This window comes from Suncus etruscus, chromosome 15, assembly GCF_024139225.1.
Source record: "Suncus etruscus isolate mSunEtr1 chromosome 15, mSunEtr1.pri.cur, whole genome shotgun sequence".
In the NCBI taxonomy this organism is placed as follows: Eukaryota; Metazoa; Chordata; class Mammalia; order Eulipotyphla; family Soricidae; genus Suncus; species Suncus etruscus.
The window spans coordinates 6551259-6574102 of NC_064862.1; the positions used below are offsets into that span (position 1 = coordinate 6551259).

At 39.8% G+C, this 22844-nt stretch overlaps 2 protein-coding genes across 2 annotated transcripts in view; one reads left to right on the forward strand and one right to left on the reverse strand.

Moving 5' to 3' along the window:
- Window positions 1-9045: 9045 nt before the first annotated feature.
- CITED2 (Cbp/p300 interacting transactivator with Glu/Asp rich carboxy-terminal domain 2) overlaps window positions 9046-22844 on the reverse strand; it is a 1046546-nt gene continuing 1032747 nt past the window's right edge. The window contains exon 3 of the mRNA XM_049788027.1: window positions 9046-9066. The gene's annotated coding sequence lies outside the window, so the exon portion shown is untranslated. The remainder of the gene's footprint in view (window positions 9067-22844) is intronic.
- On the forward strand, window positions 10356-16526 carry SMIM28 (small integral membrane protein 28). Its single transcript, XM_049787678.1, has 2 exons — window positions 10356-10466; window positions 16143-16526. Exons 1-2 carry the CDS (start codon window positions 10356-10358, stop codon window positions 16524-16526), a joined length of 495 nt encoding a protein of 164 aa, XP_049643635.1.

The following is a 22844-nucleotide window of genomic DNA, read 5'->3' on the forward strand; positions in this document are numbered from 1 at the left end:
GGCTTACATTATATCATGCCATGATTAGTATATCTTAACTGTAAATTGATATCACATAGTAACAATCGGGGGGCCAGAAAGGCAAGTCTTGCTCACTTGCTCATGGCTGACTCTGTTCTACTCCTGGCATTCCTTGTGGTCCCCAAAGTACTGCCAGAAGTAATTTTTGAGTAGAGTCAAAAGTAAACCCTGAAGATTGCTGGATCTTGCTAAAGACAAAAATAAAAAAAGAACTCACCAAGCTTCAGTATTCTATAATTTAGTGACTGAGAGACAAAACAGTTTCAAATTTCAACTCACAAGTACTTGCTTGTAAGAATGACCAAAAGTATCTATTTCCAGGAAGAACCATCAGCAAAAACCTTAAAAACAAGTTCAAAATCTTAGAAAAATATAAAGGCAGTAATTAAAATATAAGCCTCAGTAAGCGTTTGAGATGTTTTTCTTTTTAAAGAATGAAATTTAAAAATAGAAAAGATTAAAGCTGGCATCTCAAATTCAATGTATCCAAATTAAACCAACAGTATCCTGATTGTATGTCAGAGAATAAGACTGTTAAATAATGCACATTTCAATTCAAAGCCTTTCATCTGGATAAATTGGGCCATGAACTTGCTATTAATGTCTTGCCCCTCTGTATTTCAACAACAGTACCCTAGAGTAGACAGACAATTTGCAAATTCACCAAACCTAACTCTTGGGAAAGGATACCACATATTCCCCTAACCAGGATCAGTTTCTATACCTATCATTGTTGATAGAATCAATCTCCTTGCTCTCCTGAGGAATAGTGCAAGGATTAAAGAATTTGCCTTGCATCTGGGTTTTAATCCCCTGTACCACATGATCTCCAAAGAACCACCAAGAGTCACTCCTGAGCAAAGATCCAGGAATAGTCTCTGAACACTGCTGAATATGGCCCCCCAAAAATCCAAACTCCCCTCAAAAAATAAGTTAAATTATGGACTAATATTAATGCATCAATATTTATTTATTAAAACAGATATACCACACAAACACAGATATTATAATTAGGGGAAAGTCAGGACATTTAAAGATAAATGTGTAAATTCTATACCGTTAGCCCTTTTTCCCCTTTAAAGGTAAAATGACTCAGAGTTAAACTCTACAGATTTAAAAGAAAAAGAAAATTAAAATGCCAGTTCTTTTTTAATTAGGGAATAGGGCTAAGGTAATACAAGATCTTTATGTTTAGGAGAGGAAAAAAAGACTATGATGAACATATTCATAAATCTATTACCATTGATTAAAGAGAGTCATGGATTTTAATTGCACGTGGAATATTTAAAATAAAAACAACACAAGACTAGGATCAGGGAGAGTTCAAGGGCCAGAGAGCATCTTAGTATGCAGCAGTCAAGTTTGATCCCTGGCTCCATATGGTCCCTAAGACACCCTAGGAGCAACCATGGAGTACCACTGAGCAAATGCTCTCCCACTGGCCTAAGAAACTACATCATTTTCCCTTCAAAAACGTTTACACCAGGGTGCCAGAGCAGTGTCACAAGAGGTAAGGCCTTGTCTGTGCTAGCCTAGGATGGACTGCGGTTTGATCTCTTGAGTCCCATATGGTCCCCCAAATCAGGAGCGATTTCTGAGCGCACAGCCAGGAGTAACCCCTAAGTGTCACTGGGTGTGGCCCAAAAACAAACAAACAAGATTAAAATTCTTACACCAGGGCTAATGCTGTCCAGGGTTCAGTCCTTGGCACTTCATGGTACCTTCAGCACCTCTGCTATTGACCCAAAACAAAATTTTCACTCAAACTTCTAGTTCCGTAAGTACTCTTATTTTTTCCAAACTGAAAAATGATCATTCACAGTTAGTTAAAATAAAATATTCTAGTATACTGTTTTCTTCAGACAATATTGCCAAAGGAATTTAGTCGAACTGTTTATCTTCATATTCTGGAAGACATGGGCACAAATTGAACAAAATCAGGGCTGGAGAGATAAATACAAAGATAAGTACAGGAACCCAGTTCAATCCCCAGCACTGCACATGCTAACCGGAGTGCCTCCAGGACTCAGTCCTGAACACAGAGGCAGGAGTAGCTCTCGAGCACAGCTAGGTGAGGCACAAAAACAAAACCAATGTGGAGCAAAATCAGAGACCCAATGTGCTGACCCTTAGCTAACCTCCCTCGTCTCCAAGGAACTCTGTCTCAAGCACTGATTAGTCACATCACAACCTGCACTCTGGTGAGCTTTGCAGTCATCCTAACCCAATAGAAATGAATTTAATTTGTATAATAGCATCATGAGACAGTACATTGACCAATTTGCTATAAGCCAACTGTATTTACCAGTTTAGAAATTAAATGTAAAAAGAAAACCTATTTTGGGCCCGGAGAGATAGCACAGCACCGTTTGCCTTGCCAGCAGCCGATCCAGGACCAAAGGTGGTTGCTTCGAATCCCAGTGTCCCATACGGTCCCCCGTGCCTGCCAGGAGCTATTTCTGAGCAGACAGCCAGGGGGAACTCCTGAGCATCGCTGGGTGTGGCCCAAAAAACAAAACAAAACAAACAAACAAAAAAAGAAAACTTATTTTATACACACCTCTAATTTATTTGAATCTTTCCTAACCATGAGTTTTCAGGGATTTTTCTTCTCCATTATTAACTCCAAAGATAAATATGTGACCCAGCAAGTGGCAGAACACAAATTGTGCAAGTGTAAATACCTAGATTTCAGCCCCAACACTGCCTAGCATCCCAGCACCATAAGGTATGAGCTCCACAACCTAAAAAAAATAAATAAAACCTGGCTATTGGTTTTTATAGAGAATTTAATTACATTTCTGCAAACTGCAGCAAAGTCAAATCAGTGTTTTTCTAAGGGAAAGGAAGTACATCCTCATTCAGCAGTTATCTCCTGGAAACTCATGGAGTTCTTCTCTGAGTTCTCTAAGTCAACTCACAATCCCCCAAGAAAACAACTCAAAGCTGACTCAAATAAATGCCATAATATTAGCAATGGCTTATTTGCTAGTATTAAGGGGAAATTGTGGTTCACTCTAAATTTCACTGGGACACAGCATTACAGATTATAGGGCCCAAAAAGATAGCACAGCGCAGGGCATTTGTCTTGCACATAGTACTGATGATGGTTCAATTCTTGGCATCCCATATGGTCCTCTGTGCCTGCCAGGAGCGATTTTATAGCACAGAGCTAGGAGTAACCACTGAGCGCCACCCAGTGTGACCCAAACAAACAAAAAGAATGACAGATTATAACCATGGTTCATCTTTATGTGGATTTTCAAGGATTAGGAAAAATTGGAAATGATTCTGTCTTACTTGTAATATCTATTTGTAGAAGAATTATAAATTGTTAGTCAGAGAAAAGAACCATAATCCCATAACAACCACTACTGAAAAATGCTATTGCTATTGATTTTTTTATATGCAGAGACATGAACATTTGTAATCAAAGTGCAATTTTCTAACAAGATCACCTCAATATGCGGTGAGGAGGGTATATTTTTTCATGAGTTTAAAGTTATTTTTTAGTCAATTAACAAATTAAGATATTACACAAAATAAACTAAATGGAATATATTTTCAGGTTATATAGGAAGTCCTCATATAACACAGAAAAGTTATGAAAACTAAAGCTTTAAGAGAAGCAATATATAACAAAAACAATTTACCATTGGCTGATTGAATAGAAACAAGATTGAAGCTCCTCTTGGCTCTGCACTCAGGAATTACTCCTAATGGACTTTGGAACCATATAGAATACAAAGGATTGAACCTAGGTTGGCCACATTGCTTTCATTATACTATCTCTCTGGCCCCTATGGAGCATTCCTTTTTTTTGGGGGGGGGGTCACACCTGGCAGCGCTCAGGGGTTACTCCTGGCTCTGTACTCAGAAATCGCCCCCGGCACGGGGGACCATATGGGATGCCGGGATTCGAACCACCATCCTTCTGGATGTAAGGCAAATGCCTTACCTCCAGACTATCTATCCGACCCACCCTATGGAACATTTCTGATCACAAAATATCACTGTGTTTCTCATTGAAGATCCCCAAACACTTCAATGATCACATGTTATCATTCATCTGTTTCTTAACCCAGTTACTCCTGTTCAGGTCATGGACAGGCAGGCCTGAGTCTATCCCAGCTGCTCAGGGTACAACATAAGATCTAGTAAGGAGACAGCACACACCAACAGGACAAATGACACTTGCCAGTCAGTCACCAGAGCATGCATGACTTTGTGTTGTATGGAGTCATCAAAGCAAATGGAGAAAATCCATACAGATGATGATCCTGGGTGAAAAACAACTGTTTTCCCCATTAGAATAAAAGGAATCAACATTATCTGAAGCTTTGATGCACTATCTTTTATTACACACTAGCCAATGATTATTTTGTGCCCTTCATTTCCAGTTTTTTAATAGGAGAAACATTTTTTTTATTTTTATTATTTTTTTTATTTTTATTTTTAATTATGAGAACAAGGGTGCAAAGAAAGAGGACAAGGTAAAGTTACAGTGGAAGGACAATCACCCATAACATAATTCTCAGAAGTCCCCTTGCTGATATCTTAACTTTGAAATTTCAGCCAAAGAACATTAAGATAAATAAGACAGAATCCATGTACAATTACTTTGTTCCTCAAGTCCCCAGATTGTAACCCATTATAATATTTCTTAACAGTACACAAGGCAATCTAAAGCCATAAAACTTACGTAACTCCTTAAACATTACAGGCATAGTATTTTCTTACATTTCCATATACATGCATATTAGCTTAAGTTAACCTCAAATTTTAAGTGAGTTGTTTTTAAGGATTAGAGTCAAAGGAGCACAGTAAAAATGGTGTTAGAGTGGCAATTGTTGTTTGCATAGGCCCACCAAAATATGAGGGACATGGAAAGAAATAACGTTGGCCTAAATACAAAGAGACCAGACCCCTGAAGTTTCTTGGCACAAGACGAAGTCTAGGCTCCAGGCAAGCTAGATCGTCCAATCCAATACATTGTCTGTAGTGCCAACACACTTTTATTTTTCACACAGTCTCTGTTGTTGGTATCATGTTTCTGTATTAAAGATCCTGGAATCTGCATATCTTACATTGAAGTCAGGATGTGGAGCATCCTCTCCTTTCACCTCACAATCAAAAGGGCAATGCAGGGAGCCCTGTCCTGTAAGCAGGTCGTTGTTGTTGTTAAGTCTTCTCAGTGTTAAGGGAAGTCTCTTTTGAGCAGGTCGAAGTCTGAGCAGTGTAGGTCTTCCGTGGTAGAGGATTGCTTCCAGGTGATGTTATAGACCAGCCTGGATGTTTCGTGGATGGCTTTCCTGGTTCAGGGGAGAATGGAATATGCCCTTTCTTCTGAGGTCTGTGCCAGGTCGTTATGTCAATGTTCAGGGTATAAGGTCCCTTTGCACTACAAGATTTGTGTGTTCCAATCTCTATTAGATAGGATCTTATTTGTATTTATACTATTTTCCCATTTTAATGTGCCTATGCAAATAAGAAGCAATGCCACATGGTGTTATTGGCGCATATGGGGGCCATAAGAACAATTAAAATGATTCCCAAGACATGGTTCAATCATAAGCATTAAACTGGGGGACACTTCCACCAAAATACCTTGTTAAATAGCTCAAAAAGAGAAGATAAAAAGTGGTTAGAATCATCACTGTATAAGACAACATTTAGTAAGAATTATAGCTGTCAGAGAAAAAACACAAAATATTTTAAAGAAATACGTGTCCATTTTATGTATCTTGAAACAGTTTGGGGTTGTCACACACAATGCACAGCTTTGGACTGTGATTAGGATTGTACACTACTGAAATTAAAAAGAGTAAACTAGGTTAGTGATGTTTGAGAGGGGGTTAGAGAGTTAAGGAGTAAAAAAGAGCTTTGTAGGGGTGTGGGAAAGGGGAGAATACAAAATAAACATTCTGTATAAAGAAAACATAACATAAGAATAAGGAATATTCTGAATACATAAAGTACATGAAGTACGCGCAGGGGCGTAAGCCCCCCGCGCGGTTCTGTAGTTTTTGGATGCCTAGGGAGGAATTTCTCACCCCCTCCCCCCAGGGCCCGATTAACCAGGCGTGGCCCTGAAGACCCGCCTGATGTGGGGGGAATCTTGTTCCCCTGGACTAAGTGGTCAGCCCAGGGGTCCTATGGCTAGCTGTCCTGCCCAGAGCCCCCAACATACCAGGCAAACACACCAAGAAATCCTGGCATTCGGAGTGTTCTGAGCCCAGCCAAGCCTCTGTAGTTTTTGGATGCCTAGGAAGGAATTTCTCACCCCCTCCTCCCAGGGCCCGATTAACCAGGCGTGGCCCTGAAGACCCGCCTGGTGTGGGGGAAATCATGCTCGCCTGGACAAAGTGGTTAGCCCAGGGGTTAATAGGAGAAACATTTTAAAGATACTTATCTTCAATCCAAGCAATCATCCCCTTATTTCTTTTGGGGTTTTTTTGGGGGGTGGGGCATATCCGGTGAAGCTTAGGGGTTACTCCTAACTATGTGCTCAGAAATCGCTGCTGGCTTTGGGGACCATATGGGACGCTGAGTGATAGAACCACGGTTCCTTCTAAGTCAGCCGTGTGCAAGACAAATGTCCTATCGCTGCACCATGGCTCTAGCCCCCTTTATTTCTTTAGAGTAATTTCTAGTAGCGGTTGGAATTGTGGAGGGCCGGTGGATAGCGAGATTTACTTCTCTCTACCATCATTAACCTGTCTGATTTAGTACACCACTGTCTGTCTTTCTCTGCAGCTACTGAGTCATTTCTTCACTCCCCTTCCAAGCAATATAATTCATTATTTGAATTATCTCAGCAAATCAATAAGCAGTGGATAAGTAATGTGAAATATTTTGGACTCCTTTGAGGCTGGAACCCTAAGACAGGATTGGGAGGCTGGTGAGGGTCTAACCCCAGGTATATCCAGATTTATTCGCTCAACCAGGACAGCAGTGTCCACCTCCAGAAAACTGAACCAAAACTGGCCACCTCGGACCAGACTGAAATCTGACCTGTCTCCACTTATTAACTTTCCACCAGTTAGAACCATGCTGCCTTGCAGCAGACCTGAGTGTAAAGGAAGCCCACATTTTATTTTTATGTGCTTAGAAGTGCTCCAACATGACATGCAGACATGCAGCTCCAGTGCTCCTTGAGTTTACATTTTCTGTGCTGTAGAAAAATACTTTTTATGCCTCAATTCCACTAGACTTTGGTTTTTCAGCCAACACTTTCCTTTCAGGCACTTCTCCAACCACTCCACCAAAATTGCCCCCATTTCATCACAAGAAAATAGTTGTACTAAGTCAACCACACCAGAATCCATATGCAATCTACGACAAGCTATACACAAAGGAGACCTGTTACACTAGCAGTATATGGGGCAAAGGGGGGGGGGTATGGGATGCATGCTGAGAAAAGGGGTGGAGGGAGGACAACACTAGTGGTGGGAATGGCCTTAATTCATTGTCACTATGTACCTGAAATATTACTGTGAAAGACTTATAACTAATCCACTCTGATCACAATAAAAATCATATTTTAAAAAGGGAAATAGTTGTACTATCTATGCTTGATGAAAGATATTAGTCAGTCAGTAATGAAAATGACATCAGAGTTATATCTATTGTGTAGTATTACTGAAACTAATAAAATTATATGTTGATTATAACTCAATTTTGAGCCAGAGATAATGCTTGATGGACTGAACTCATGCTTGGCATGCTGGGGCCTGGATTCTCTTCCTGATGCTACATGGTTCCTGAGCACTACCAGTAGTATTCCCCAAGCAGGGCTACTGTTGTACAATAATAAAAATAAAAGCAAAACACTCAGACATAAAGGAAAGAAATAAATTATAACTTAACTTTTAAGATAACAAAATTCAATATTTAGAGCTAACCCTTAGCTGAGTGAATCTTACAAGTTTCTTCTACATGTGATGAAGAAAATAGTTAGGTAGTGTTGAATTAAAGTATTGAACCTAAAAGCCATCTTGACTATTAATTCTGTAACTTCACTTCATTTCTCTAGTTCTCAGTTCCTCTTCCGTAAACGAAGTTTGAGTTAGCTATCTCTGTTACCTTTCAGCTCTATTTTTCCCCCATGGCTGACTGAATTATAAGAAATTCATGCACAATGACAGGTTTAATTTTCACTCTAAAGTATACAAGTGGAATGCAAATATTTGAGGAAAAGTCTTTCTCCATTATGTTAAAGTATTTCGCTTTATATTAACATAAATTTAGGAGTTCTTTGTTTAAATTTTCTCCCTACTGTAATTAATTGTATTCACATACTTTTGGGGGCTGAGCACTTCCATGCTATTTTAAAAAATATTTCTTCAGGGGCCGAGTGGTAGCACATCGGTAGGGTGTTTGCCTTGCTTGCAGAAGGACAGTGGTTTAATCCCGGCATCTCATATGGTGCCCCAAGCCTGCCAGGAGCGATTTCTGAGTGCAGAGCCAGGAGTAACCCTTGAGTGCTGCTAGGTGTGATCCAAAAAACAAACAAACAAACAAAACAAAAAATATGACTTCAAAGAGTTGGAGGAAGTGTGAGAAGAAGAGGAAGAGGAAGAAGAGGAAGGAGGAGGAAGAGATAAAGGAATTAAAAGAAAAAAAGGAAAAAGAGGTAGAAAAAGGTGGAGGAGGAGAAAGAGGAAGAAGATGAAGAAGTGGAACAGGAAATGGGTCAGAGAGATAGTACAGCGCGTTTGCCTTGCAAGCAGCTGATCCATAACCTAAGGTAGTTGGTTTGAATCCCAGCGACCCATATGGTCCCCCTGTGCCTGCCAGGAGCTATTTCTGAGCAGATAGCCAGGAGTAACCTCTGAGCACCACCAGGTGTAGCCCAAAAAAAAAAAAAAAAAAGTGGAAGAGGAAGAAAAAGAGGAGGAGAAAGAGGAAGAACGAAAAGAAGACAAGAAAAGAGGAAGAAAGGGGAATAAGAAAAGAAAGAAGAAAATGAAGAAGAGAAGGATAAAGAAAAAGAAGAGAAAAAGTAGAAGAGGAGGAAGAAGTGGAAGAGGAGGAGGAAGAAGAGTAAGAGAAGGAAGAAGAAAAAGAAAAGAGAAAAAGGACAATGGACTGAAGATTTATTTTTAATTTCTTTTCTTATAATAATATCTTTGTTTAATCTCCATGATCATCAGCATGTCTGTAGTTGGGTTTCAGTTAATACATAAATGAATAAATAAATAAATAAATAAATAAATAAATAAATAAATAAATAAAGTCTTCAGTGGGCTGAAGAAGATAAAGTGTTTGGATTGCTAACCTGGATTTATCCTGAGCACTGCATATGGCTCCCTGAGCACTGCCAGGGATCAGTGCTAATAATGGAGCAGGAATAGACTCTCAGTACCATTGAGTGTGGCCAGAACCACCCTCTCCTGATTTTTTGTTGTACTTTGTGTAAGTGGCACACATTCTTCTTCTTCAAGCGTCTCTTAATTCCAGTGCTCACCACCAGAAGTAGGAGCAATCACTTAGATTCTAATATTGACTGGAGTTCACCATGTGCCCAGTAGGCCTCCTCCCAAGTTCTGAAATTTACTTCATGGCTTCAGAAAACACTAAGATTTATAAGAGTTGTTCTTCAAAAGCATTCATGAAATCTTTTCTGTGTGTATAATCTGCAAAATTTCTGATGTCTAGTTTGATATAATTTTTTCAACTTCATATGATAATCAGAAAGAAAACGATTTAAGCAATAGTAATTTGATTTTCCTTGTATCGAACCCAGCAGACATTCCATCCGCCCAGTCTGAGCTATTGTCTGGCTTTTGTACAACTTTATCATTAGCATCCTTTCACCTAAATAATTCACTGAAATATTATTAATGAGCCTGTATCTCCACCCCAGACCAATTTTCTCTGTCCAAGAGAATGCAGACATAATTAAAGAATATTCCCTTCGCTTGTTTCTAGCTCAGTTTTCTTGTTCTCCAGAGAGGAACGAGGAGAGGAAAGGAAGAGGATCTTATTTACATGTACATAAAAATGCCTCCTTCTTCACAAAGACCATTCACTGCCTGGTGATAATGTTGATGCAGACAAGTCTGCAAGCTATTCCTGTATCTGCTATCTGACACCAATCCTTAGAGTGACAGAGACCACAAAAGAAAAGTCTGAGGCACTAAATCCAAAGAGCCCATCCTCAGAGGTTCCTCTGGCTGCTTTCTTTTTCCTACTGTCATTCATCAGAGATCAAGTCCATCAAGAGCCATCAGCCCAGTAACCCCAGGCTGGATGGAGGCCAAGTAGAAGCAGCTTTGTTGAAATCTGGGCAAAGAGTGGACGGGCAGCCAGTGTGTCAGTCGGATAAAAACATGCAGGATCTGTTGGGCAGTAGCTGGAGGAAGTTCGGACATGCTGGCAGGGGGACCTATGAGTGGTTAACTAGTGAACCAAGCCTTCCTCTTCTGGAAACTCAACTGCAGGTGAGTACCTGATCACTTTCCTTCCCCCAAATTATCTTTCCATTCAGAAACCCAACAGTCCTATCGTTTTAGGAGCTTGCAACTTAAAACTTTAAGTGACAACCATCTGCATTCTGAGTCTGACAAAAATATGAATTTGCTAGCTTCTCTCATCAAAGAAAAGAACTTACATGTTGCCTTCTTTTGACAGTGGTGAATTCCAGAAAAACTTGCTGCAAATAAACTCTAATTCTAAAATTTTAAAATTAATTTAAATTTAATTTTAAAATTCTAAATTTTTACCTGATAAATCCAATAGGATGGACAGTAGGCATTGGGAGTCGACATATTTTTATGCCCCGGTTCAACAATTTTGTTTTGTACTTGGTACTTACTGTCTGCAAATAGACAAAACTGAAACTTCTCTGTAGCTCTCCTGCTATCTAATAAAACGTGTCTCTAAGAGAGTGAGGCAATTAGGTATATGGAAAACTAATACACGTGCATGTCACAGAACCTCAAATTAAAACATTAGTAAAATCTAAGAACTTTCCTTTGGGAAGGGAACTGAGGGTTAAAGAGGTTTGTCTTTCTCTGAGAAAGGCTGCAGATGCTTTATGTTTGTCAGGGAAACCACCTCAAATCTCTAAGGTAGCATCAAGGCAAATATTTGTAGAAATCTTAAAAGTCAGAATTTGATGATTGGTGGGAGAATAGTGATAGCAATAGCTCTATCACTGAACTAAAGAAAAAAGTAAAAGAAAATTATTTGTTTTTGTTTTTGTTTTCTGGAAAAAAACATCTGATTGACTTATAAATCCAAACGCCTTTCAAAGAAAAAAATGTGTGACTATATAATGTGTGTCTATATCACTATACAAATTTGATATATTATCTAGATATAATAATAATATATACTTAAGCAGGTTTTAGTTAGGTATTTCTTTTCATTGTTTCCTAGGTTATAAAATTTTGAGTCAAAATACATCAAGAAAATACTGAGTTTTGAAACCACATTCAGGGAGATGAACATTAAGAACATTTAACAAAGAGATCCTTTTTTATCAAAAAAATTCAAGACAACTTGAACCAATATATTGTGAACCACTAAGTAAGCAAATTAAGGATAACATAATAAACTTGTTCCTTTAGCTTTGTGCATCTATTAGCTAGAAAAAAATCACAATCTCTCAGGAAATGGTCCTCATTTACTATTATGTCGTTTAGACTATCTCAGCATTTGAAGAAATTTAGTGCAACCAATAGATATACCAACATATTGTGGCTTTTTCTTTTATAAAGTATTAATAATATTGTAAGGGGCATAGGTCTTATCATATCAAATTTTAAACTTATTTTACTATGTATATTCAACACATGGGATACAATAGAGTAATTCAGACTTGGTGCCTACTACATCAGAAACTATTGCCATCCATATTGTGGATGGAAAATGATGAAAAAGTAAAAAGGCAAAATGATCCATGCTTATCAAGGTTAAAAAATAATAGTTTTTAGTATTAAAACAAGTAATAACTTGAACTTTTTAATGACTCATATTGAAGTAGGAAATAAAATGAATTTGCTTTCTGGACTCCAATTTGATTTTTCAATGGCTACAGTAGTTTTATTTGTGAATTCATCTATTCATGTTTGTAATCAAAAGCTTCTTGTTATATCACAACAAAGTTTAGGTTGTACTTAGTAATGCCAGGTTTTATGTTCATTATATTTTCTAGTCTTATTAATAAACTTCTATACTTCTGTTTATACTTAGTATTTTTCAATTAAATTTGACCACTTGTGTCTCAGAAATATAATGTACAAATCCTTATTATTCACAGTGATTTCTACAAAGATTCTATAACTTCTCATGACAGCCCTCAAAAAAATATTATTCTTCCCATTTCATAGGAAGTAAGGGGCCAGCTCCAGAGGTGACAATTTTGGTCCAGGGTCACACATATGTTTGGTTGTTTGTTTATTTTGTATTTTGGGGGTTTTTTGGGTGGGAGAGGTTTTTTGTTGTTTGTTTTTGAACCTCACCCGGCAATGCTCAGGGATTACTCCTGGCTCTGTGCTTAGAAATCACTCCTGGCTTGGGGGATCATATGGGATGCCAGGGAGCGACCTCAAGTCTATCCTGGGTCAGCCACATGCAAGGCAAACATCCTACTGATGGCTATCACTCCAGCCCCCACACATATGTTTAAAGATAAATCTATGGTTTTAAAGTCAGAGCTATTGAGTCAAAAAATAATGTTCTGCTCCCCACTCCCCTGCCAAAAGATCTTTTACTTTGTATGTATTTTAAGAAATTTTTATTTTTTTGTTTTTGTTTTTGTTTGGGGGCCACACCCAGTGACGCTCAGGTATTACTCCTAGCTATGAGCTCAGAAATTACTCCTGGCTTGGGGTATGGGATGCCGAGGAATTGAATCGCAGTCCCTCCTAGGTTAGCGCATGCAAGGCAAACACCCTGCCACTTATGGCCCCTCTTCTTTTCCTTTTAATTTTTAAATTGAATCACTATGAAATACAGTTACAAGGTTGTTCAGGACTGAGTTTCAGTCAATGTTACAATACCATTTCTTCACTAGTGAACCCCCAGTTTACCTCCTGAGCTCCCCTCCAGCCTGCCTCTATGTCAGATATTGCTTTGCAATACTGTTACTGGAAAGTATATGCTAAGGTAAATTTCTTAATTCTTGTTTACCAGTATTTAGCAATATAAATACTTTGTTTTGGGGCCACACCCTGCAACCACAGGAATTACTTCTGGCTCTGTGCTCAAGAATCATTCCTGGAGGGCTCAAGGAACATCTAGGATGCTGGGGGTTTAATCTGGATCAGCCCCATGCAAGGCAAATGCCCTATATGTTGTATTATCTCTCGGATCCCAACAATATAAATATTTTACAGCAATATAAATGTAGCAATATTACTTCGTTTGTTTGAATTTTTCTGTTTATTTGGGGGGGGCACACCTGGCAGTACTCAGGGGTTACTCCTGGCTCTACACTCAGAAATTGCTCCCTGGCTTGGGGGACAATATGGGCTGCTAGGGATCGAACCTACGTCCATCCTGGGTCAGCCGTGTGCAAGGCAAATGCCCTGCCACTGTGCCACCACTCCGGTCCCAATATTACTTTTTATTCTTGAGTCAAAAAAATAAAACCCACATAATTATAAATTATTTAGAAAATAAAAATGGGTTTATTTTCAGTAATTTTCGTACCATAAAATAATCTCTCCCCCACCCCCAAAGTGAGTCTTATAGAGCAAATGATGCCTTAGCTGAAGCCTGAGTTCAGGGGAGGAGAACATCTAAAAACTATCTGCATCTTATGGTCAGATGCATCTTATAGAGAAAAAAATATGGTAATATACTAGGTAATCCATGCTCTTAAGAAATCATAAGTGGCAGGGAGAAGGCACAGGGGGTAAAGCACTTGCTTTGCATACAGCCAACCTGGGTTCAATGCAATGGCCCAAGGCTACCAGGGCTGCAGAGTTGCACGCTGCAGAGAACCAAGGCTGTCAGGGCCCAGTGCTGCAAGGCTCACAGGGACCCAGTGACGGCTGCCTGGGACTAAAAGAGAGAGGAGAGAAACCAGGTATCTTTTATCCTCCTGCAGTCTGAGCCTGCATCCACCACCCAGAGGTTTCACAGAGAGGGAGATAGATAGATAGATAGATAGATAGATAGATAGATAGATAGATAGATAGATAGATAGATAGATAGATAGATAGATAGATAGATAGACAGACAGATGATAGATAGATAGATATAGATAGATAGATAGAGATAGATAGAGATAGATAGATAGATAGATAGATAGATAGATAGATAGATAGATAGATAGATAGATAGATAGATAGATAGATAGATAGATAGATAGATAGATAGATAGATAGATAGATAGATGATAGAAAGAAATTCACAGGCCAGAGGTGGCCAGAGGAGGCTGGGTTAAAGAAAGAAAAAGGAATAGATACAAAGCAGGCAGCATCTCTCAGATGTTGTTTCTGCTTCCTGCAAGCCAGCAGGCACTGCTAAGGTCACTATCCTAGCTTGCCCCCCAAAGGTCCAGGTTTTTCCTTTTATACCCAACATGACAGGGGCAGTGTCCAGGGAGTGCGTCATGTCCAGGTTCAACTGTCAATATAGGGGTGTGTCCAAGTCCAACTGCCATACATCAATAGTTCATTCCCTGGTTCTGCAGTTTATCCCCTGAGCACTTCTTGGAGTGACACTTGAGCACAGAGTAAGTCTGGAGCTTTGTCAGTGTGGTCAAAATATCACCCCCATAACAAAGTTTTGGGATAGGAATGATAATACAATAAGTAAGGCATTTGTCATGCACAAGGCTGACCTGGGTTTCATTCCCAGCATCCCATAAGATTCCTTAAGCCCAACAGGAATAATTCCTGAGCACAGAGACAGGAGTAAACCTTGAGTGGAGGGCAGCATAGAAAGAAAAATTTATGAGCTATATACATTTGTTCATTCCACCCAAACCAAGGCAAGAAACAAAACTCAGTTTTTAATATCTCAGTAAGTGGAGCTTTATGTTTCTGTTTAAAAAGATAAAACTTAACACTTTTTTCCTTTCCTCTGTAATAATTGGATATGAACATTTATAGCAAACATTTTTATATGCTTAACAGAATTAAAAAACATTTTAAATATATCATTATTCTTAAGGACCTTTATTTAATGCAATATTTGTGCAATTTGGAACAGTATTATTCCATATTGCTTTTCTACCTCACATCTTTTTCTACTATCTGGTTGATTTCATTGGGAACCATTTGTCTTGTGAGTTTCTATGAACAAAATCAATGTCTTGGGATCAGAGCAACAGTACAGTGGGTAGGATACTTGTCTTGCATGCAGCTGAAGTGGGTTCAATTCCGAGTAAGCCATATAGTTCCCCCAGCCCTGAACACAGCTAGATGTGACCTCAAACCAAGCAAATAAAAAGATGGGGGTTATTTTGCTTAATTTTTGGGTCCCACCTGGCGGCGCTCAGGGGTTACTCCTGGCTCTACACTCAGAAATAGGTCCTGGCAGGCTTGGGGGACCATGTGGGATGTTGGGAATCAAGGCCAGGTCCAACCTGGGTCAACCATATTCAAGGCAAATGCCCTACTGCTGTGCTATCTCTCCGGCCCACAAATAAAAAGCTAATGCCTTGTAGTTTGCCTAAGAATATATCTTTAATTCTTTTCAAAGAATTCTAAAAATTTCATATTTTTCTGCAAGTATTGTGAAGCCAAATGAAAGAAATTTCTAAAACATCATTAATAGTAACCATCAGATTTCAAATTCAATTTCAAGTATTATTTGTGAGATGAAATATAACAATGTCTTAGTATAAATTGAAACTAAAGAATTGTGTTCCTCATTCCCTGTTACCATTTATTCTCACCTATCCTGAGAATCAATAAAATTAGTGCATAACACTTTGATTTTAGTGAAAGCAAAGTGCATCAAAGCTCTGGACATTCTAAAGGGATACTTTATCCTGTAAAGTTACTGTATTTCATATAGACTCGTCTTTCTTGGCCTCAGTGAATAGTTAAAAGTGAGATCAAAAGAGAAAAAGTAGGAATAAGAATTATGAAGTGGGAGAGACTTTTAGAAACCATCTTTCCTGCACCTCCCAACTCATTTTTGTTGGCTAACTCCAGGGCACCCAGAAGATAAGTTCCACACAAGATGACGTGGAGCCGTTCCTGTGTATCCTTCTTCCTGCCACCATCCTGCTCTTCCTGGCCTTTCTACTGCTTTTCTTGTACCACCACTGCAAAGCTGCACGTCACCAGGGCCAAGTCTTCAGCATCGACCTTACAGAGCACCCCTCGACCGGAGAAGTGACTGATTTTCTGCCAGCCTTACCATGGAACAGTGAGCAGAACTTTCCTTACTCTCCTCTGCCCCGCGAGGCAGCCCTGGTCTCTGTCTGCCTCCCTCCGTCCTATGAAGAGGCCACCAGGAACCCCCCCAGGGAAGTGACCCTGAACTATGTTCTTCGATGCGAAGAGAGCTCTCCTGGACTAGAAGGACAGATCTAATAGTGGGTCTTGGGAGCCACTAAAAATTACAGCTCTGAGCAGGAGAGACAGACAGGGTTTAAGGTGCTTGCTTTGCATACAGCCAAACCTGGTTCTATTCCAGGGAGCATATAGGATGGTGGCCCTGAAGCCTAACTCAGAACCAGGAATAGGAAATATCCCCTGAGCATTGCCAAGTGTAGCCCCCAAATCCCAACCCTTACCCTAGCTCTCTTAGGACACCCTAAAGAGAATCCAAGGTAGAAGGAAGAAGGCATCGAAAGCCAAGAAACTGCTCTTCCTTAGTTGAATGAGACCTTTTGGACAGAAGGGGATTTTGGCACTATCAATGTAATTGGCCCATTTTTATATTCCTGAGGGAATGTTTTCTCTCAGGTTGTTCTAACAATGACCAAGCTTTTGTGGCATCCATGAGAGAGATGTGGAAGACTGACAGGGCTGAGAAAATAATTAGAATTACTAGTGATCAGAGGAACTAATTCTGAAGAAAAAAAAACCTGGAAAAGAGTTAGACAACCCAAAAGTAACTGCTTTGCTAGGGAATAACTTCTTCCTGCACAAATTTTTTCCAGGGCTTCTTGGCTTCATTTGTCTGAAAGTTTTAGAAAGCAGAGCTGTAGAAGAAGAAACAAAATCCTCTGGATGGCTCTAGAGTGGTCAATTGTGTAGTGAATCAAGGTACAATAATCTTCTATATTAGCAGTAACCCTACAGACACAAACATTTTAGTTACAAAATAATAAAGCTTTTAAAATTATCTCCTTCATAGTGTTGAGCTTAATTTCTTTTTGGGGGGTGGCACAACCTTCAGTGCTCAGCGTTCACTCCTGGTGGGGCTTGGTGGTCTCTATGAGATGCCAGGGATCAAACTTGGATTAATTGTATGCAAGGTATTGATACAAGGATACAAGGATCCAGGCTTGAGCCTTGTGTTTTCTGTGTGTGTGTGCGTGTGTGTGTGTGTGTGTGTGTGTGTGCGTGCGCGCGTGTGTGTGTGTGTGTGTGTGTGTGCGTGTGTCTATGTCTCTGTCTCTCTGTTTCTCTCTGTCCTCTCTCTCTGCCTCTCTCTTGGTCTCTGTCTCTTTCTTCACACTACTATATCTCTGGCTCCCTATGGTGTTGCTCTTGCTTCTGATTTGTTCCTAGGAGTTGTGAGAATGTCTCGCATTGAACATCACAGGTTGTCCTATAGCACTGTGTCAGAACAAAGAGTTGCTGCTATAACACTATATCTTCGATGTGTTATTGCCTGAAAATGTGACCTTGAGCAATCAGTAGCGCATTCATCCATTTAATATTAGAACGTAAAGGTCAAAATCATGGATCACATAGTAACGAGAAACATAGATTAGCACTGTCAGTGAGACCTTATATATCACACAGTTCAACCTCTTGTTTTGCAGATGTGGAAAACAGAGCACAGAGAGGTTAATTAAATGGGGAGAGTTTCAAGGCAATCGAGAACCAGAGTAGATGCTGAATTTGGAAGAGACACGAATCTCCCTCTGCGGTTTCCAAAGACAGAGAAAATGGAGTAATGAGGGGACAGAATCCCTGTGGTGTTCAGCGGCAGCAATAGTACAAGAGGGTGACATACAGTTCTTAAAATCATATTCAATGCTACATCTTTTTATAAAAATAATACCACTTGCAGGAGCCGGAGCTATGGCACAGCAGTAGGGTGTTTGCCTTGCATGCAGCTGACCCAGGACGAACCTCAGTTCTATCTCCCAGCATCCCATATGGTCCCCCAAGCCAGGAGCAATTTCTGAGGGCATAGTCAGGAGCCATCCCTGAACGTCACCGGGTGTGGCCCCAAAATAAAATAAAACAAAAAATAATACCAATTGCGAAACTACACAGCACAGTTGTGTTACAAACTGATTATGTAAAGTGGCTTTACTTTTCATTTTTTGGCACGTGAAATTACATTATGCTAGGTAAGCAGTGTGGTAACATTTTAATAAAATAATAAAGCCCAAATAAAATGTTTCTTTCTAAAAATAACCTGAATAGAAAAATAATATCTATGAGGATTGGAGCAAAATTAAAACTATTTGAGTGGAGGCCGGAGAGATAGCATGGAGGTAAGGCATTTGCCTTGCATGCAGAAGGTCAGTGGTTCAAATCCCGGCATCCCATATGGTCCCCTGAGCCTGCCAGGAATGATTTCTGAGCATAGAGCCAGGAATAACCCCTGAGCACTGCTGGGTGTGATTCCCAAAAAAACTAGATAAATTTAAAAAAAAAAAACTATTTGTGTGAAGGAATAAAATTTTTCATAAAAATATAACTTTCATAAAATATAACTTTCATAAAAATTGTGCTAACTCCAATAAACTTCTGGGGTGAGGCCTTTTTGTAATCAGGTCAAGGATTTTTTTTTATTTTCCCATTTTTCTGGACCTATGCAAACAACAGCGATTGCCACTACCACACCTTTACTATATTTTTTTACTCTTATCCTTTAAGGAAAAAAAATACAATTTACTGAACTTAAAAACAAATAACTGTAGTAGAATGCCTGTCTCAAATACAGGTAGCAGATGGGAAGGGGGGAGAGGGTAATGTTACACTGGTGAAGGGGGTGTTCTGGTTATGACTGTAACCCAACTATGATCATATTACTTAAATAAAAAATATATTAAAAATAAATAAATAAAAGTGACATTTTAGATAAAAAAATTGTGCTAACTCATAATGGTCTTTAAGGGGCATGGATAAACAAATGGGAATGAGTCATGGTAGAAAGCCTTCTTCAGTTTTCTTTATTTTGATTTTTAATCTGAATCCAGTTCCTTGTGAAAATCTGTTAATTCCTTATTAACTGCTATTTTTTCCCCCCTAATAGAATTTTTTTTTGGTTCTAGGATCCCAAAGTCACCTGCTTCCTCTACCACCACCACCACACACACACACACACACACACACACACACACACACACACACACACTATGTCATTATTGTTAACTCTGGTGATCTCACGTCCTTCATTTAGGACTGCTTTGGTTTTTGATCCCAAAGGGGAAATGTTCACAGGAGCAGTTTGTTCTACAAAAGTGTGCCTCGTATTGAAAATAAGCACAAGGAAGTAAAATGCACTGCTTTTTTAGTGTTCTTCGGTGTTCGATGGCTGGAGCCCTGCCAGCCATCTTGCAGAAGGCAAAACCTCACCCACAATCAGCAAAACTAGTGAGAAGAGAGTAAAAAGATGGAAATGACCTGGGATGACAACATCGTAGAGCATGTTAACCCCACTGTTTATTATTATAAAGAGAGAATGTCTTATTTGCTATCTTAAGTCATTTTATTCATGGCTTGTCTTGCTTATAGATAAGAACACTCCAACTGCTATAAGTTTTTAGGCTTTACTTTTCCAGGTTTTTAATGAATGAAAAAGCCCTTCCAGGAGAGATAATCCTGCCAACTCTCCCCTAGCATCAAAGGGTAGTAGCCCATGAGCACAGTGGGGTCAAGCCCCAAACCGAAAAGTAAAATATTTGAATCAGACATTTAAAATAAGTAGTCAATACTTGAGCTCATTATAAATGTTATTATTGATCTGGGGAAGAAAATGTCTTATCTTATGAAAACAAACTGATCCAGTCAAAAAGAAACTATCAACCAGAAGTTGCCAAACCTCAGCTTACAACAAAAGCCCATTTGTAATTTCTTTCTTTCCATTCTGAGAGAAGATGGCTTTTACAGCTAGTAACTAGTTAAAAAAGACAAAAACAATATTTTAGGGCACATGAAAACTACACGTATTTAAAATTTGTTGGAATGCAGCCGCACGCTGATGACTGCTATGCTAGAAAGGAATTGATACATCAGAGACTGACTTCAAAGCCTACAACACTGACTCACTGGTTCTTTAAAGAAAGATCACTAACCAGTGATGGCAGGGATGCAGGGGGAAAAGTAACTATCATTCAGTGCTGTTGGAATGACTGATCTAGCCATTTTGGAAAATAATATGGATACTCCTCAAAAAGCTACAAATTAAGCTTCCATACAAACCAGCAATACCACTCCGAGGGATATATCCTAGGAATCCAAAAACACCATGCAGAAAAGCCCTCTGTATCCCTATGTTCATTATAGCACTGTTTATAATAGCCAGTATCTGGAAACAACTCAGGTGCCCAAGAACAGGTGAGTGGCTAAAGAAACCATGGTACATCTACAAAGTGAAATAGTATGCAGCTGTCAGAAAAAAGGAAATCATGAAATTTTCCTACCTATGATGGTTGGACATGGAAACTATTATGCTGAGTGAAATGAGTCAGAGAGAGAGATATTGAATAATCTCATTCATTTGTGAGATATATGAAAAGTAAAAGATAGTGTGGTAATAATATCCAGACACAATAGACATGAGAGCCAGCAGGACCAGTTCGTGGTAGGAAGTTTGCCACAAAGAGCAGTGAATGCAGTTAGGTTAGTGAATGGTCCACAATGACAGGAATGGTTGGAACTGATCACTCCAAAGAAATGGTGCTGAAAGGGAATAAAGTGATGTGCATGATATCACTTAATTAGCAATAGTATGAAAACCACAGTGTCAAAAAAAGGAGAGAGAGAAAGAAAAGTAAAATACCTGCCCCAGGGGCAGCTGGAAGAGGATTGGTGGGAGGAAAACTGAAGACAGTGGTGGCAAGTCATGTGCACTCTACTGAAAACAAAATTGTTTAAAAGGGAAAAGGGGGGAATGAATGCACCAGAGACAGGAAAAGAAGAGGGCATTAGGGATGGGTGAGAGGAAAACTGGGGACACTGGTGGCAGGAAATGTGCACTGTATATTGTGTGACTATAACTTGATCATAAACAAATTTGTCTGTGGAAAAATCCCAACCATACGAACAACCTTGTAACCATGGTGTTTAAATTTAAAAATAAAAAAATAATGCTAATCACAGCACCAAAAGGGGGGGGGAGGGAGGGAGGAAAGGAGGGAGAGAGAGAGAGAGAGAGAGAGAGAGAGAGAGAGAGAGGTAAAATATCAGTCCAGAGGCAGGCAGGAGGATGGTTGGAGGGAAACTGGGACCATTGGTCATTGGTGGCAGGAAATATGCACTGGTAATTTATAAACTAGTGAATTTTAACCTTGTTAGAAATGATACCATGGCATACTAAACCAATTAAATGAAAATAAGAACCAAAATAAAAATAAATTTCAATGTGTGTAGATGTAACAAAGTTAAAGAAAACCAGATCTCTAAATCTAGCTGTGAGCCATTCTTTATAAGCCAATATTCTCTAGGCTCTTTTATAAAACCATCAGCCTTATGTCCAGCTGCAGCCAATTCAATTTGCAAAGCAGGATCTGCACTTAGATTATTAGGAACCATAGAGCAAATAGTACCCTCTTGTTTAAATGTTGACATAAGTGGCAAACATGTGCAGTACTGGTTGTTAACACTCCAAGAAAGAGAGAGTAGAGTTGAAAATCAACCAATAAAAGAATGCAACTGAACAGTTAGGAAGTTTTTTGGGGCCAAAGCCACTGTACACTGAGTGGGTGGAGGAAGGAAGGAAGGAAAGAAGGAAGGAAGGAAAGAAAGAAGGAAAACAGGGAGGATGGAAGGAAGAAAAGAAAGAAGGGAAGAAGGGAGAAAGGAAGGAAAAGAGGGAGGGAGGGAGGAAAAGAGGGAGGGAGGGAGGAAGGGAGGGAGGAAGGAAGGGAGGGAGGAAGGAAGGGAGGGAGGAAGGAAGGGAGGGAGGAAGAAAGAGAAAGGGAAGGAGAAAGGAAAGGAGGAAGGAAGGGAAGGAGGAAGGAAGGAAGAAAGGGAGAGATGGAGGAAGGAAGGCAGGGAGGAAGGAAGAGAGGAAGGAAGGAAAGAAGGAAGAAAGGGAAGGAGGGAGGAAGGAAAGAAGGGAGGAAGGAAGGAAGAGAGGGAGGAAGGAAGGGTGGGAGGAAAAAAGAGAGAGGGAAGGAGAAAGAAAAGGAGGAAGGAAGAGAGGGAGGGAGGAAGGAATAAAGGGAGAGAGGGAGGAAGAAAGGCAGGGAGGAAGGAAGAGAGGAAGGAAGGAAAGAAGGAAGAAAGGGAAGGAGGGAGGAAGGAAAGAAGGGAGGAAGGAAGGAAGGAAGAGAGGGAGGACGGACGGAAGGGTGGGAGGAAGGAGGAAGGAAGGGAGGAAGAGAGGGAGGAAGGAAGAGAGGGAGGAAGGAAGGAAGGAAGGAAGGAAGGGAGGGAGGGAGGGAGGGAGGGAGGAAGGAAAGAAGAAGGAAGGGAGGGAGGGAGGAGAGAGGAAGGAAAGAAAGAAGGAAGAAAGGAATGGAGGGAGGGAGGAAGAAATGGAGGGAGGAAGGAAGG